At 41.3% G+C, this 14,379-nt stretch overlaps 2 protein-coding genes across 3 annotated transcripts; one reads left to right on the top strand and one right to left on the bottom strand.

The window, feature by feature from the left end:
- Window positions 1-2: 2 nt before the first annotated feature.
- ccdc59 (coiled-coil domain containing 59) lies at window positions 3-2,022 on the bottom strand. Its single transcript, XM_068307249.1, has 4 exons — window positions 1,815-2,022; window positions 1,340-1,700; window positions 393-501; window positions 3-284 (listed from the first exon to the last, which is right to left on the bottom strand). The coding sequence occupies exons 1-4, from the start codon at window positions 1,960-1,962 to the stop codon at window positions 120-122; spliced, it is 783 nt and encodes a 260-aa protein (XP_068163350.1). The 5' UTR covers window positions 1,963-2,022; the 3' UTR covers window positions 3-119.
- Window positions 2,023-2,352: 330 nt separating this feature from the next.
- On the top strand, window positions 2,353-11,762 carry mettl25 (methyltransferase like 25). Of its 2 annotated transcripts, none has more exons than XM_068306856.1 (12): window positions 2,353-2,694; window positions 3,076-3,237; window positions 3,350-3,456; window positions 3,586-4,098; window positions 4,357-4,504; window positions 7,030-7,124; window positions 7,262-7,291; window positions 7,722-7,795; window positions 9,192-9,285; window positions 9,633-9,707; window positions 10,128-10,199; window positions 11,440-11,762. In XM_068306856.1, exons 1-12 carry the CDS (start codon window positions 2,478-2,480, stop codon window positions 11,539-11,541), a joined length of 1,689 nt encoding a protein of 562 aa, XP_068162957.1. In that variant the 5' UTR covers window positions 2,353-2,477; the 3' UTR covers window positions 11,542-11,762. The 2 variants fall into 2 exon arrangements, with proteins under 2 accessions (XP_068162957.1, XP_068162956.1); XM_068306855.1 differs by having other exon boundaries at window positions 3,532-4,098; window positions 11,440-11,761.
- The last annotated feature ends 2,617 nt before the right edge of the window (window positions 11,763-14,379 follow it).

Genomic DNA, 14,379 nt, shown 5'->3' with positions numbered 1-14,379 from the left:
ATATTAACACTTTTAATAAAAAGCATGACAAAAGCGTGTTTTCTGTGTGAAACACCCAATCCCAAACAGTTTGCAAGGACCACATGATTCCTATTACTGTACTCTCCGGTGGCGTTAGTTCATTTTCCAGTTCCTTGAATCTTTTGAAGTAAATACTCCATCTGGAGGTTTAGATTGGGCTGTCCTTTCTTTGTTTTCTTGCCCAGCATCTGAAACGCCTCCATTTTTTTCTGTTTGTACTTCTGAATAGCTTCTTCTTTCTGCTGCTGTTTCTTCATGTACTCCTGACAATTTCAGAAAAAAATTAATGTAAAGAACCAGACAACCTACCAGAACAAATACAGATTGTTTTTTTTTTTTTACAAAAAGGATAACAGAGAAAAAAAAATCACCTCTTTCTTTTTTCTCCGCTTTTCTCTGACTGCTTCAAACTCCTCTTTGGTCTTCTGATAGGATGTCTTCTTCAGCATTTTCTTCCTCATTCGGTTGCTCATTGGAAGACTGCAAGAAAACATCGTGAGAATAGATTTACTTTACGTCTCTTCCTCTGGTATCTTTATATCCCGCGAAGCGGTGATGTACAGTATTATAATTGTCAGAGTTTGTGTGTTCTTCCATCCGTCTGTCCGTCCATTCGTCCACCAAATATCTTCATATCCGTTGCAGATAGAAAGATGAAAGAAAAAGCACATTACTCGGGTGGAAAAGGGGATGAAAATGAGTTGATGACCTCGGCCTTCAGAAAACTGGGTCAAAGTCAAATTTCAACTTTTATATTCATCGCGGATTTTTGGAAGGTGGTCATGTGATACCATAGGCACATTCTATTGGCTGACGGCATCCAGAAGTGCGCTACGTTCTGCGAGTGTTGGACTTCCATGAGACACAGAATTGCTTTAAACAGTCAATAAGAGTGGGAAAAGGTAATAAATAAATGATGGTATAATATCAGTATGGGGAGGGTTCATAAATGTTTATATTACCATAAATAATAAGATAGTTTGTCGCTCTATCGCTAAATGTGTTAATCACGTGTAAAATTTCTTTTCACTAACACAGCTGTAGTAGTAGTAGCATGTAATAGTAGTAGTAGTACGTAGTAGTAGCAGCAATAGCAGAAGTGTTTCCAAAAAGAGTAAACAGACTTTAAGATGCATGAACTGGTTTACACTTAGTTATCCAACTGTGGAAGTAAAAGTTTTTTCAACTCTCCTTCGATGCTTCCAATGTTTTAAGTGTGTTCAGGCTTTAATAAGGGTTTTGTGTAATCATTTATCTTCACATTTCTCACTTTAAGTCACTAAATCTTCCAAACTGCTGCCGATATGTGTTCCCTCACCATTCTTTCTCTGCTGCTGTTGTCGGTTCTTCGCTCCCAGTGACACACTCTGTCATCTGGGATACAACATTCACCTCCGGGTCTGGATCAATGGCTTCACTCCGTTGTGTAGCATCATCATTTCCACACATCTCCTCATCCTTCTTCTGTCCCTGCATCCTCATCTTGCTCCTGTTCATTCTATTCGTCCAAGCCTCTTTCTTCAGTTTCTCTGCCTCTGCCATGTACAGATGTCTGAGGTGCTCTGGGTACTCCTCCTGGTACAAAGACTTCGACTCATGCGTCTTCTTTCTCTCCTTCCGAAGTAGTTTGTTGTACTCATGTTTGACTTTTTGTTTCCTGTTTAGAGCAAACCCCTGACCTGAAAGTGAAACCATGACATAAGATATTACGTAGACTATTCAGTGAAATTAATGTAAATGCAGTTCTTTTTCCATTCCAACGCAGACACTGTTGTGTTTTAACAAAAACGTACCTTCCTTCACACTGCCTTGGTATACTTTATTGTCTGGAATCCATTTTTTCTTTTTAAAGACACCTTGTGTATTCGCTTTGGATTTTTTCCAGTCATCACCTTTTCCTGTAAACTTCTTATTCTTCATTTTTCCATCGGTTGGTGCCATTTTGAGCTAAATTTTATGTTTACACCACGCGAGGGTTGACTTTCCCGATAGTCGCAGACTGATGACGTATTAGGCAGCCCTTACAAGTCGATTACAGAATAGCGCCACCAAAAATATATATTTTAATTTCTAGATCATTTAATTATATGCAGGCCATTTCTAAAATAACACGATTTTCTACATCGGAATACGACAACAACTGTTTCAGTAATTTGAAAAAAAATTGAAGTATCGTAATTTTCTAACGTATGTTATAATTAATAACGCAACAACTAGCATATTAGTCGCACAAATTTGCGTGTATTTGTGTGTGCGTGTAACGCTTGTTTAGGCTTGTTATAATGTTGATTCTACCTAAATATATTTTAACATATGTATGTAGATGTAAATTCGACAATTTAACTGCAGAAAATCTAGTGAACTCATCGAATAGTACACTCGACTGCTAATGTCTTGGCATACATCACCGAGACTCGCCGTGTTTCTTTCTCATGAGCTCTTAGGAAGTCTTTGGAATGGCCTCCGTCTCGTACAGCCTCGTAGAAATTCAACGTCGGATCGATGAAGTCAAGCAGTTTTTGTCTATAACACTGAGTATAGCAAATGCTCACACGGTGGAGTTTTACACACGCGACGTGTGGAACCGATTCATGGCCGTCCCTCCTCAAGATGTCCTGTCATCTGTTAGCTCGTATAATAACCAGAAGAGGGCGCCAGAGCGCAGAGTAAAAGGTAAATACATTGAGCGTTTTCAGGAGAATGAGAACATGGAAATTGTACAGTGCGTGCCCCTTTCTCAATGTATGGGACATTATTTATTAATGCTTATAGCTTCATAGCTGTTAGAACATAGCCGTTTAATGTTTCTCAGTTGGCAAGACAATTTGAGTCCCTGACAAAAAAAAATAAGCATAGTAAATTTAAAAAAAAAAAAAAAAAGCTGCTGAGGATTTGGTCCAAAAAATATTAACAACACTTAATAATGGATAACCAGAACTGATTACTTTCTAAATAAGAATTAAATGGAAAGAATGAATACAGAATAGATTTTTTTATGCAGACTAAACTCTCTTTTGTCATCATCATCGACTCCATGTCCGTCTCCCTAAACAGAGAGATCTACAACCCTTTTTGGGTTTTGCAGTGACACACATCGACTGATTGATACCCATGAATTGCTTCAAGCAGCCAAATCCCACTCCCTCCCTGACCTTGGAGTGAGTTTGAGCAGGGATGAGCTATTGGAGATTCTTGGGGAGAGCAGAGAAGACACAGGTGGGCAGGGTTTCAAGGCATTCTGTCATGCTGATAGTTGGAAAGCAGTCAAAGATTGTCCAGAGATGTCCATCTCAATATTTCATGCTCGTTTTTGTTCTGTCTGACTCAGACGCTCAGCTTGAACCGGATGAATTTATGAACTCCAAGAAATCTCATGAGGTCCGGTCCATGTCAGAGGTGGTGGCCTGTCTGGCCCAGCACTGTGGAGTCAAACAGGTAGAAGAACAGTTGTGATTTTGTGGTTAATCACAGTATTGTTTTGATAATTCCTCACGTTTTTTCCCCCTCCAGGTGATTGACGTTGGCTCAGGGAAGGGCTACCTGAGTTCTTTTTTGTCTCTGCAGTACGGTCTTCAGGTCTACGGCATTGACTCATCCAACACCAACACCCATGGCGCGCAGGAGAGGAACAGGAAGCTAAAGAAGTTCTCGAGGGCGTACCAGAAACACAAAAACGTAGCGAGGACTCAGGGGGAGGCTCCAAATTCACCTCCAGAGGAGTTGTTTGAAATCAAGACTGCGTTGAAAGGAGACTGCGATGCTTCATATGACGGCGTGGCAGGCATGGCGCCGCAGGAGGAGCTGCTAATCCCCATTTCAGATGTGGAAACGCATTCAGAAGAAACACCTGAAACGGAGGAGCTCTTCCTGAGTGCTCTATCCGTGGATGTGATACAGACTACATCCCCCAGAGTCCCTCCCAACCAGCTGAGCCCCGAGGAAAAGGAGAGGAGAAAGAGGGAGAATCTGGAAAAGAAAGCTCAGAACAGAACCGACATCACTCGTGCTGTGTTTTCACCCCTCACGTCTTATGTTACCGCGGAAACCGAGCTCAGAGAACTCATCAATGAGCTGCAGGTGAGCAAATCCAGAGTTTAAAAAAAAAACAAAAACCCAAAAACACTCCAGCGAAGCGTGATTCCCACAGCAGCTCCTGAAAGTCTGTCACAGCAGCTGGAGTTCACATTAGTGGAGCAAGTGCTGGATGCTGCTGCGGCGCCAAATCTGGAGTGCGTCATCATCAATAAATTTTACCATTGATCTCCACCCCCCCACCCCCACCCCCCTCTTCTTTCTGCTCTCTCCTTTCCCTGCACGCCTTTCTTCGAATTCCAGGATGCGGTCATGGTTGGCCTGCACACATGCGGCGACTTGGCTCCCAGCACCCTGAGGATGTTTGTGGCTAAACCGGAGCTGGCCGCTGTCTGCAGTGTGGGCTGCTGCTATCACCTGCTGTCTGAGGAGTTTGACCCTGCTGGACACGGTAACCACACATACATACACACCCTCCAACACACACACACACACAAACACAATTCCCTCTTTTTTTTTTTCTTTTCTTTTTTTTAGGAAACATATGGTTTCTATAGTCTAAAAAGCTCCCAGTCTGTGTTTCTATTCTCGACTCTCGTTTTTCACTGTCACACGTCTCATAATCCAACCTCAGACACCTGCAGCGGTCACTTCATCACCCTCATCCTCCACCATCTCACATAAAACCACAATCGCCTTTATATTTATATGCATATATATGTATAATTTATAGTAAGTAAACAAGTTAGAGGACCTATTGAGACTTGGGAAAACCCGGCCAGCCCTTCTGGATATTGAGTTAAGCTCAGATTGCCACTGTTTGAGCCATTGGAGTGGATTTATGGATTTAGGATGAATAAGTAAGGCCATTTTTTTGTTGTTGTTGTTGTTGCTGCTGGGAACACAATGAGAGCGATTGATTCTGCAATTAGTGTGGAGTGTTGTAATACTGTAATTAAGTCTGTCTTGATTTCCACACAGAAGCGGCCTCATGTCAGTCATTCCTTTGAGGCAAATTTAGAAGAAGAAGAAGAAGAAGATACACTTTATTGATCCCCTAGGGGAAATTACATTTGTCACTCAGGTGTTTGTTACATTTTTTGTGTTAGTTTTTCACACTATGTATGTACAGGCCCCTGAAACAACCACAGCACACAAAGGGGCCTGTAATCATGCAGTTAGTATACAAACACAACACAACACAACATCAAGCTGTACATTGGGAGGCAGAGTGACGGGCAGCAGCTTCCTGGAGTGCGCCCCAATAGAGCAGCTTGTAAGGGGGACGGCACCTTGCTCAAGGGTGCCTCGGCAGTGGCTGGGAGGTGAGCTGACGCCTCCCACCGTCAGCTCACACTCCGGAGATGTTCTGGCGGGAGCGGGAATCGATCCACCGATGGCTGGGCGATCTGTCTTCAAGACCTCTGCTCTACCGCTGAGCCACTGCCGCCCCAAAGGTGCTAAAATTTAGGTGCTAAAAGCAGGATGTCGTCCTCGTTTCATGCTCCTTTTTTTCCCGTTTACGAAGTGTGAAATCCTCGACTTGTGTCCTCATGCTGTGACTCCAGCCTTTGAGTCTCCTCAGGAAAGAGGCCTCACTGCAGGCAATGCAATATCTGTTGTTAACAAACCATCTTTGGCATCACGAAAACCACCGTGGTGTCAGCTAAGATCGGGATATGATGTGGCGACAGCTGGTTCAAAACCCTCCCTTTTTATATGTTTGTTCCTCCAACTTTCTTTCGCAGAAATGAATAAAAACAGACACAGACACACACATAGACTCTCCATTGTTGGGCCTTACGGTAGGGTCTGGGATGTGGGCCAGCTCCTGCGGTGGCCTACTTCACCCTAAAAAGGAGCAATTTCTCAAACCCATCCTCCATTTTTTACAACCTTGCAGCACCAATTGCTTCAAGACCATCACATTTAGGGTGTCTGCGACCTTTCTCTTAACAAACTGTTGGCCGGATCGCTCATGGGAATATCAGGAATATTTGTCTTCAGGGTACGTGGCCACTTCTGATGTGACGTCTGTGGCTGGCGTGAGGTTAGCTACTATAAACAGCTCTATGTACGTACTGTAATCCACCCTTCAGATGGAGGAAAGGCTTGTCCACTTCAATAGCCTCAGAGGGCCTCTGTCAGCAGGCCATGCGCTGGGCAGAATGGAAGCTAAGGCAGCTGCCAACATGTTAGCGTGTTTTGGCTGCAGCTGCACATGCTATTACTGCTTCTTTTGACTGCTTCCCTCTGGATTCGCTGCGCCTTGGCCCCAGTCATTGACCCTTTTAGAAATTACATGGAAAGGATGGCAGGCTGTCAGCTAGTCATACACAGTACCCTCCCACAGGGAATCTGTGTGTGTGTGTGTGTGTGTGTGTGTGTGTGTGTGTGTGTGTCTGTGTGTGCGTGCATGCGTGTGCATGTGTGTGTGTGTATGCTCTGCTGTGGTTGGGAGTGCGAGCTACTTTTTGCTCCTCCACTTCAGCAATCCTCCCTTTTTATGGTAAAATATATTTATTTAAATTATTTTTATACACCTGCAAGGAAGGAATATGACTAGGAAATAGGAAAATGACTTTTTTAAAGATGCAGTTTTATTCAGAAAAAGAAAAGAGCTATAATTTGCCTTCAGTCTTAGTGCAATACCTCCGTGCCTGTAGCTTCAGATTTCACCAACGGTTACCAGAGCGGAATGAATCTTCTCATCTAACTCTGGGCAAAAAAAAAAAAAAAAGCAAATAAGCATTTTCAAAAAATGTCAAACATTTAGGTGAATGTTTAACACATAAGCAGCTCTTTCAAACTTGGTTCAGATGATCTACATCGCCAAAAAGGCGAATTTTCCATCGTCATGAATCAAAATCAAAATGTGTCCTCCAAGAGTTTCATTGAGAAATGGTTCAAATGTGAACCCACTGAGTGCAGCTATAAACAGATCAGTCAACATCAGCTTTGTGTGTTCCCTCACAGAGAGCTTGCACAGTTCGTGTGGTTTCCCTCTGAGCCAGTACCTCCGCCACCGGTCCTGGTTCTGCGGCAGAAACGCCAGGATGTCTGCATGTTTGGTGAGTTTGAACAAAGCTGTGATAAATGTGCACAACGTCCTGTCTGCTGTTTCAGCTTCAATGAATTCTACAAGTTTTTATCTCTGCAAATAGTTTCTTTTAAATAAATACTGAAAACCATTTTCCTATTAATACAGGCCCTTGAGAGATTTTCAGTCGGCCAGGGGGTAAGTAAAGCATGCATGCTAATTGTAAACAACACAAATAAATAAATTGTCGTCATTGCATCATATTCATTAAAAAAATTAATCCACCCATTAAATTAATGCTGCTGTTGTCATACAGTAAATCTGTGATTGACTGCAGATTATTTATTTTGAAATTCAGCGGTTGAGTCTCCGGCCCTAAGCTGATACACGATACCACCATCCATTAATATGGAATGCTTATACATATTAATGCAGTTGGAGTGAGATTGATCACTCTTTAGATCTGGGTCCTGCTTGATTGCTTGGTAATCTTGCATCGGGTCTGAAAAGTGTCAGAAATATTCGCCGACTGTTCGCACATATGCTCGACTAATTCATAGGGGAATAAAAGAGAAACACGGTTAATTTGCATTATGTTAAACCAAGTTAAGCTTGATGTTTCCTTCAGATTCAGATGGAGTCTCTGTTTTTCCGGGCGGTCTTTCACGTTATTCTGAGAGATCACTACGGCTCCTTTAAAAGGTAACGCACGGCAGTTTACATCTGGCATCCATTTAATATGAGAAATGACCACAAGCACGTGGAACCTTTTGTTCTTTAATTGCTCATTATGTCACAGCATCCACATACAGCAACATGTGTTTTGCAGGCACTTCAGTAGCAGGAGAAAGGATTTAAAAAAAAAAAATCACTAATTTTCTCTGAACCAAAAAAAAGTTTTTGTTTGTGGTTTATTTAGGTTACAGATGACCCAAATATTGCAAACAAATGTTAAATACACTCACTAACAGACCAGATTTTGTATGTAAGATGAGAACAAAGTGGTTTATAAAGATAAAAATTAGTCAGAGACATTAAATTAATGTAAAAATACTTCCCTCATGTCACTTTTTGGAGGTAAAATATGCATTTTCGCAAAAACGTTAGCATGTGATAACAAGGACTTGCAATCTCTGCATTAACCCAGCAAGATGCATCCCTCACTTTTGGATTTAATGCTACATTTTTAGTCTTTTAGAATGAATGTATAGCAGAGCGCCTCAGCAGGGCTGCACCACCTGAGGCTATGGTGATGATTTCAGCTTCAAAAAGGTCATAAATAGAAGTTTTACAGTTTCCAGATCTTCCAGCTTCTGGAGTTCTGGAGGGCACCTTGCAAACTTTATGGAGTTGTTTTATGTTTGTCGTCATTTTTTTGTGGAAACAAACAATTCTTGGTTGTATTATACTTCTTCTTCTCCTCCTTTTGGCTTGTACTTTTAGGGATCGCCATATTGTGTCATCCTCTTTCCTGTCAGCCAACTGCCCTCTTGCAGCTCCATCACCCTGTTACGAATAGTACTCACAATCTCTCCTCTGAACATGACCAAACCATTGGAATCTAATCTAACTTTGTCTCCATCTTATTATACTGAAGAACACAAAGAAAAACAAATAAGCATTTATGTGACCTTAGTTCAGCTTGTCTTACTTTACTTTTCCAAACGAATAGCTGCTGATCCTGGTGATCCAGATCTTTGATGGATGATGATCATCACTGTCTTCTACACTAATAAACCAAATTATAGAACTAAGTCACGTATTAGCCTTTATTGAATGTACTCCATGCAGACGCCGGTAAACAAGCTGAGCTATGCCTGAACCCCACTGCTCTGCGACCTTCAGTTTAATCACTAGCATTAGATCAGTATTGAATATCCATTCCTTTTTCTAAGCAGTACCTATTCATCACTGGTTTGTCTTTAAGAAGTGTTTCACAGTTTGGCTCGGGTTGCTAAGGCTTGATTTAAAAAAAAACACACACACACACACACAGGGTGAACTGGAGAGCGAAAGAATGATGTTTATTTCATTGTGCAGAAATACAATGTTCAGGGGCAGAGAAATGATGGATGTCCTGTATATGTTTGCTTTGCAGTGAAAAACGAATCGGGAAAGTCTACTCCAAGGCGAAATCATTTGTGGATTATGTTCGGCGAGGTTTGCGCAAGCTGGAACTGGATGAATCAAAGGTTGGGACTGGGATCGATGTACAGAACACCTTCCAGAAACAAAACATGGGAAATACAGGGGGAAAACACCGCAGGAAAAATGTTCCTGATTCTGGCTCAACTGGAGGGAAACTGTAGTCTTATTTGATTTTTATGTAATATTCCAATTCATGTCAGGTTAATAAAGTATACAGGCTTGCTTGAGATGCTCGCTTTGGTTGTGTGGGATGTTGAGAAGCTGGTATCCATGGTGATAAAGGTGGCATCTTTTCTGCATCATCCACAATTCCCTTTTTAATCTTCCTCCATCTTTAAACTTTTATCCGTCACACTGTGGCATAATCAAAACACTTTGCTCTCTTTCCCAGCTCTCCGACAGCGATATCCAGGCTTACCACGACACGTACTTACCACGGATGGCAGAGATGCATGCCTTTAACATGGTGAGGCAATATCCTAAGCTTTTGCGGGAATGTTTCCAAGCCACAACAACCTGTTTTAACTCATTCTTGTAAAATGAGACACCAATAAAGGCCATTAAGTGAGATCACTGTGTTCTTCGTGGAAGGATTGCAGGAATGAATGGACAGATTGGAGAAGAAAACCACTCTTCTGGTTTTTAGCCCAGGCCACTAATTGTGGCGTCACCCAAATACACCAATTTTCCTTCATGACATAAAGCAGTGAAAGTGTTTTTGGGGGATCATTCAGCTACTGGGAAGACACTAGTCACTGTGGTTTGTGTGTAGTTTTAGTATAGGGACTATCCCTAAAGAGACAACTTGTAAAAAGAGACCTGCTTTGCACCAGACAGACATGAGAACCCATCAAAAACCTCTTTCTTCTCTCATTTCTCTGTGTAGTTGAAGGTGGCTCTGGCTCCATGTATCGAAGGGTTAATTCTCCTCGATCGCCTCTGCTACCTGAAAGAACAGGTAAAATCATTTCCATCTCATTCATCCCAATGTAAACTGCTCCCACGATGCTTCAGAAAGTATTTTTTATGGTTATACTTATGTTATAGTACATTTAAATAGATGCACACCCAAACCGAAGGAAGAAAATAGGGAATGTAACATTTATTTTAATTTCTATTCATCTACAATTTGTTTTCTTGATATTTAGAAGTATTTGTCTATAAAACACCTGCAAATTGTTAAAAATAAGTTAATATTGAGCTTTAATGGATGATTTGTTTTCATCAAGATGAATAAAACTAGCAAATATTCATTACATTTCAAAAAAATTGAATAAACTACATTCACTCAAAAAACAAATAAAAATACGATGGAATTAAGTTTTACAACCAAAGTCCTCAAACTCGTGCTTGAAAATAAATCCGAAGTTAACAAACTACATATGACACATTTATTTTTCAGCTGGATTCATTTACATAATTTGCTCGTACAGCTTATTGTTTGTTCCCCAGATGAAAAGTGAAGATGGAAATCTCATGTGAAATCCAGATTTTTTTTGGTTTCCCCACCAACATAACGATATAGGCTCCGACAAAATGAAAGCCAGTCCTCATTTTAACGTCTGCGGCCAAACACAACACACAAATCTCTGGTGTGAGTCGCTGCGATCAGATACGTCCGAGGCCGGCGCTTTGAAGATGTGATTACACGTGTCAGATGGATTTCTTTAATAGGGTCGTGTAATCAGACTGGATAACATGGAGAGCGCTGCTTTGAGTGGCCTCCCTCGAGGAGGAAGCAGAGAGAGAGAGGTGATGGATGTATGTGAATATGATCCATATGATGATAAGTGAGCTGAGGCAAGTTCAGTCTTGCAGACTGATTTCAGCGCACACACCATCGTTAATTTCTGAATGTTTCAGAAGAGTCTTCTGGCTCAGGTGTTAATAGTCAACCAACGCCGGCGGATATTACTACTGATTTAAAATTAGCCCCGACATCTTTGTTGAACACGGCCCGTCGTCCCCTTTCTCTCTCAGAATGACCTACGAGGAAACGGCTGGTCCATCAAAGGAAGTCAAATCTAGAGACCACCTAACTGTGTTTTTACAGATGTCTTCTATCTGTTGATTCAATAGAGAAATCTTTAATACTGAGATCATCACACGGCGGAGGATGCCAGAGGTCGCGAGGTGAAACCGGGGGAGAAGAATCCTGTGTTGATTTCCATTCTTTTATGTCCCATTGTTTGCTGCAGGAGGATTTATCATTCTCAGCGCTGGTGCAACTCTTCGATCCCCTGCTTTCACCACGATGCTACGCCGTGGTTGGACTGAAGAGTCACAGAAGTTCAAGTTGAAGAATGTGTGATTGCATCAGCAATCATCCCTCGGGGGTGACTGGATTCATGTATAGATTCTCCTTGATCGTCTTAATGATTTGAATATTGTAATGGGGTTTGTATCACTTTTCATAACAGCTTTCTTTTTTTATATCTGTATTTTTTAATGAAAAATAAATGTTAAATGAGGGATTTTATACCCCGCGTGAAAATGGTTGGTCAAAACACCTGAATAAACCGTATCCATATCCGTCAGTGGGTTTTGTCTTTATGTTTAGTGACTCTTGAAAACTCTTGATTTTAATGGTTGTTCAGGGAGGTGTGATTATTGCTGCTTTATATTCACTCATCTTTCCAGATTTCTCCCAATCTTCATGCATTGTATAAAAGTGGGTTGATTTAACTAGGGTGTGGTCATCTGGAAGTGTTTGGATAAATGCAGCATGGATAATTGTCAGAATTTTGTTTCAGATTGAAGACGATTCACAAAAAACACCATGACCAGAAGAATTAAACCAGTCTAAAGCGAGGAAAAAAAGGCTTCCTCAAATCTGTCCTATCATTGGTCTACGTCAAGCTTAAAATTATTGATATAGTCGAGCCAAAAGTTGAGGCGAAATGGTTCCGATGAGTGGCTTAAAGTTGTGGGTACACTTCGAAATAAGTAGTTAAAGATGAAATTAACTAAAAAAGAATGGCAACATAATTTAAACATCCACTTAGTAACAGTTCAGCTGCATGAAAGAAATATTCTAAAAAATGTGTTCATATAATGAAACAAGATCCTGTTTAAAATCGATTCACACGTGAGCATTTGAAACGTGACAGGAAGAGTCTAGGAACCGACCACAAAAAAGAAAGTTCCTTCATACTGAACATGAATTGTGTCGTAGTATGTATAGTATGATGTGTCCCACAGTACCTTGCTTTTATTAGATGTCATTTCGGTTTTGCATGTAGGGTTTAACCTGTAGCAGCTGTAGTCGCGCATTTTCCCAAAATCATGGAGACCATCGTGAACAAAATGTTTCTGAAATTGTCATGGGATGCTGTGGGAGTTCATATTTCCACCAAGTCTAAACAATCATGTCTGTTCATGTTGCTGACCCCTGTCTCACCTGACAGCTTATTTTTTTGGAAACCAAGTCAGTCATTTTTTTTTGGGGGGGGGGGGGGGTTAATTTGGGAAAACATTGCGAATATAGACCATTTCTAGCAACGTTAAAGACAGTAGGGAAAAAAGAAATCTTGGATCTGTGCTTTTACCCTCTCCTTTAAGTTTTTCCTGGCTCATCCTTTCCATTTTTTGTGGAGTTCTGTCCAATGACTTTTTCATTATCCTGGTGACAGACATGGGTGAAAACTGCTCCTGTCGCCTCTTCTGCCTGCTCCAATTATATTACCCATACTTGCAAATTTTTGTCAGCTTCACCAGTGTGTCACAGAAATATTTTTAATTCTGTTAAGGACTGAGCTACTTTGCTGCATCCAAACTACATCCAGAACCCTTTAGTGCTGACTGCAGTGGGCAAACTGGACTGACACGCATGCAAGAAATTCAAGATGTGAGCAAGGCTTTGGAAGATAATTGTTGCTGGGGTTGTGTTGTGGCTGAGTGAGTCATGTCCTGTCAACCTGTCCCAGCCTTGATGCTTGCACGCATGTTTGCGCACGTCTATGTATATATAAACACGTCCTGGGACCGTCTGATTCATGTGCCCACATGGATGACAAGACAAATGAATGGCCTGCTTCCAACGCCACAAACAAAATGCAATTTTAAATAAAAATGGAAAAGTGACACAGACAACAAAGCAGGTCCAACTACAATCCCACTGCACTTTGCAGGAGATGGGAAGAATGATTACAGGATATGATGAAGGCTGGGAGACAGAAATAGCCTGCATTTGGAGGGAAGGGGGGGATCATGCAAGACAATTCCGCCGCAGATGACTTCTCATTGCGAGATAGAAATAAAAGGAAGTGGTGGGGAAGTGAGGGTGGTGCGTCAAAGCTTCAACCCTTTAGTCCGATCGTCTGTTCTCACGGTTGTGTTGGATATGAATCAAGTTTTCTGTTGGTCCCTTTGGTTTGAAAAAAAAAAATCATCTCAAGTTTCCTCACAGACAGAATGGACCCACAAATGCAGTTTGAAGACTTTGCCCAATGATGTCTGCACAAGTAGAAAAGTTCTCAGGTGGGGGGGAAGTTGGATCCTGGACATTCTTGTTACTGATGCTTGGTGAAATCACCCAGAAGGAGAACTTTACAGAAGTAAATCTACCTAATTCCTTCATCCTTGACACCGCATAACTTTTTACGTTACGCATTTATCATAAGTATTTTATGAATTATCAGCACAATTTCGTTAAAAATCCTCATTATAATGGATCTGGGTTTTTTTACTCCCACAGAAACACAAAGGTCGTATAAATCTGCATGTCGGTGGAAGTGTCACATCTGCAACCCTCTCCGTTATCAAAATAATGAATGGTTAAATTGGCCTTGAATAATCTTTGGCCCTCCATCATCCACCCCTCCAGGAAATTCATCAGAACCCTTTAACAACTTTTAAAGATATCCTCGGTAACATTATATCCACCAGAGTACAAGAAAGATGTGGGCTACTTTATTTGATCGTTGTTAAATGCTTTGAAGCATGACGATGGTGAATAAAGCATTTAAAGGTCTGTTAAAGTATCACGTCACAGAACCACATTTACTTCTGCATCCGCTCATACACCCAATCTGAATGGTATTTGAGAATAATACTCAAGCTGTCCTTTAACTGGGTTTTTTTTTTCATCATTGGAGAGACGGGTGCCAGGAAGTGGTCTGCCATCATCATGCTGCCCT

Source organism: Antennarius striatus, chromosome 22 (assembly GCF_040054535.1).
Source record: "Antennarius striatus isolate MH-2024 chromosome 22, ASM4005453v1, whole genome shotgun sequence".
In the NCBI taxonomy this organism is placed as follows: Eukaryota; Metazoa; Chordata; class Actinopteri; order Lophiiformes; family Antennariidae; genus Antennarius; species Antennarius striatus.
The sequence above is the reverse complement of the archived record's forward strand: the minus strand, read 5'-3'. Positions and strand labels throughout refer to the sequence as shown.

What these genes read in the sequence shown, in the direction of transcription:
- ccdc59 (XM_068307249.1), bottom strand. Translation starts at nt 1,962, where the DNA reads ATGGCACCAACCGATGGAAAAATGAAGAATAAGAAGTTTACAGGAAAA. An exon ending in ACAGCAGCAGAGAAAGAATG is followed by an intron (nt 502 to 1,339) that starts GTGAGGGAACAC and finishes GTTTTCTTGCAG; the next exon opens with TCTTCCAATGAGCAACCGAA. An exon ending in AGCGGAGAAAAAAGAAAGAG is followed by an intron (nt 285 to 392) that starts GTGATTTTTTTT and finishes TGAAATTGTCAG; the next exon opens with GAGTACATGAAGAAACAGCA.
- mettl25 (XM_068306855.1), top strand. Translation starts at nt 2,478, where the DNA reads ATGGCCTCCGTCTCGTACAGCCTCGTAGAAATTCAACGTCGGATCGAT. An exon ending in AGCACTGTGGAGTCAAACAG is followed by an intron (nt 3,457 to 3,531) that starts GTAGAAGAACAG and finishes TTCCCCCTCCAG; the next exon opens with GTGATTGACGTTGGCTCAGG. An exon ending in TGGAACTGGATGAATCAAAG is followed by an intron (nt 9,286 to 9,632) that starts GTTGGGACTGGG and finishes TCTCTTTCCCAG; the next exon opens with CTCTCCGACAGCGATATCCA.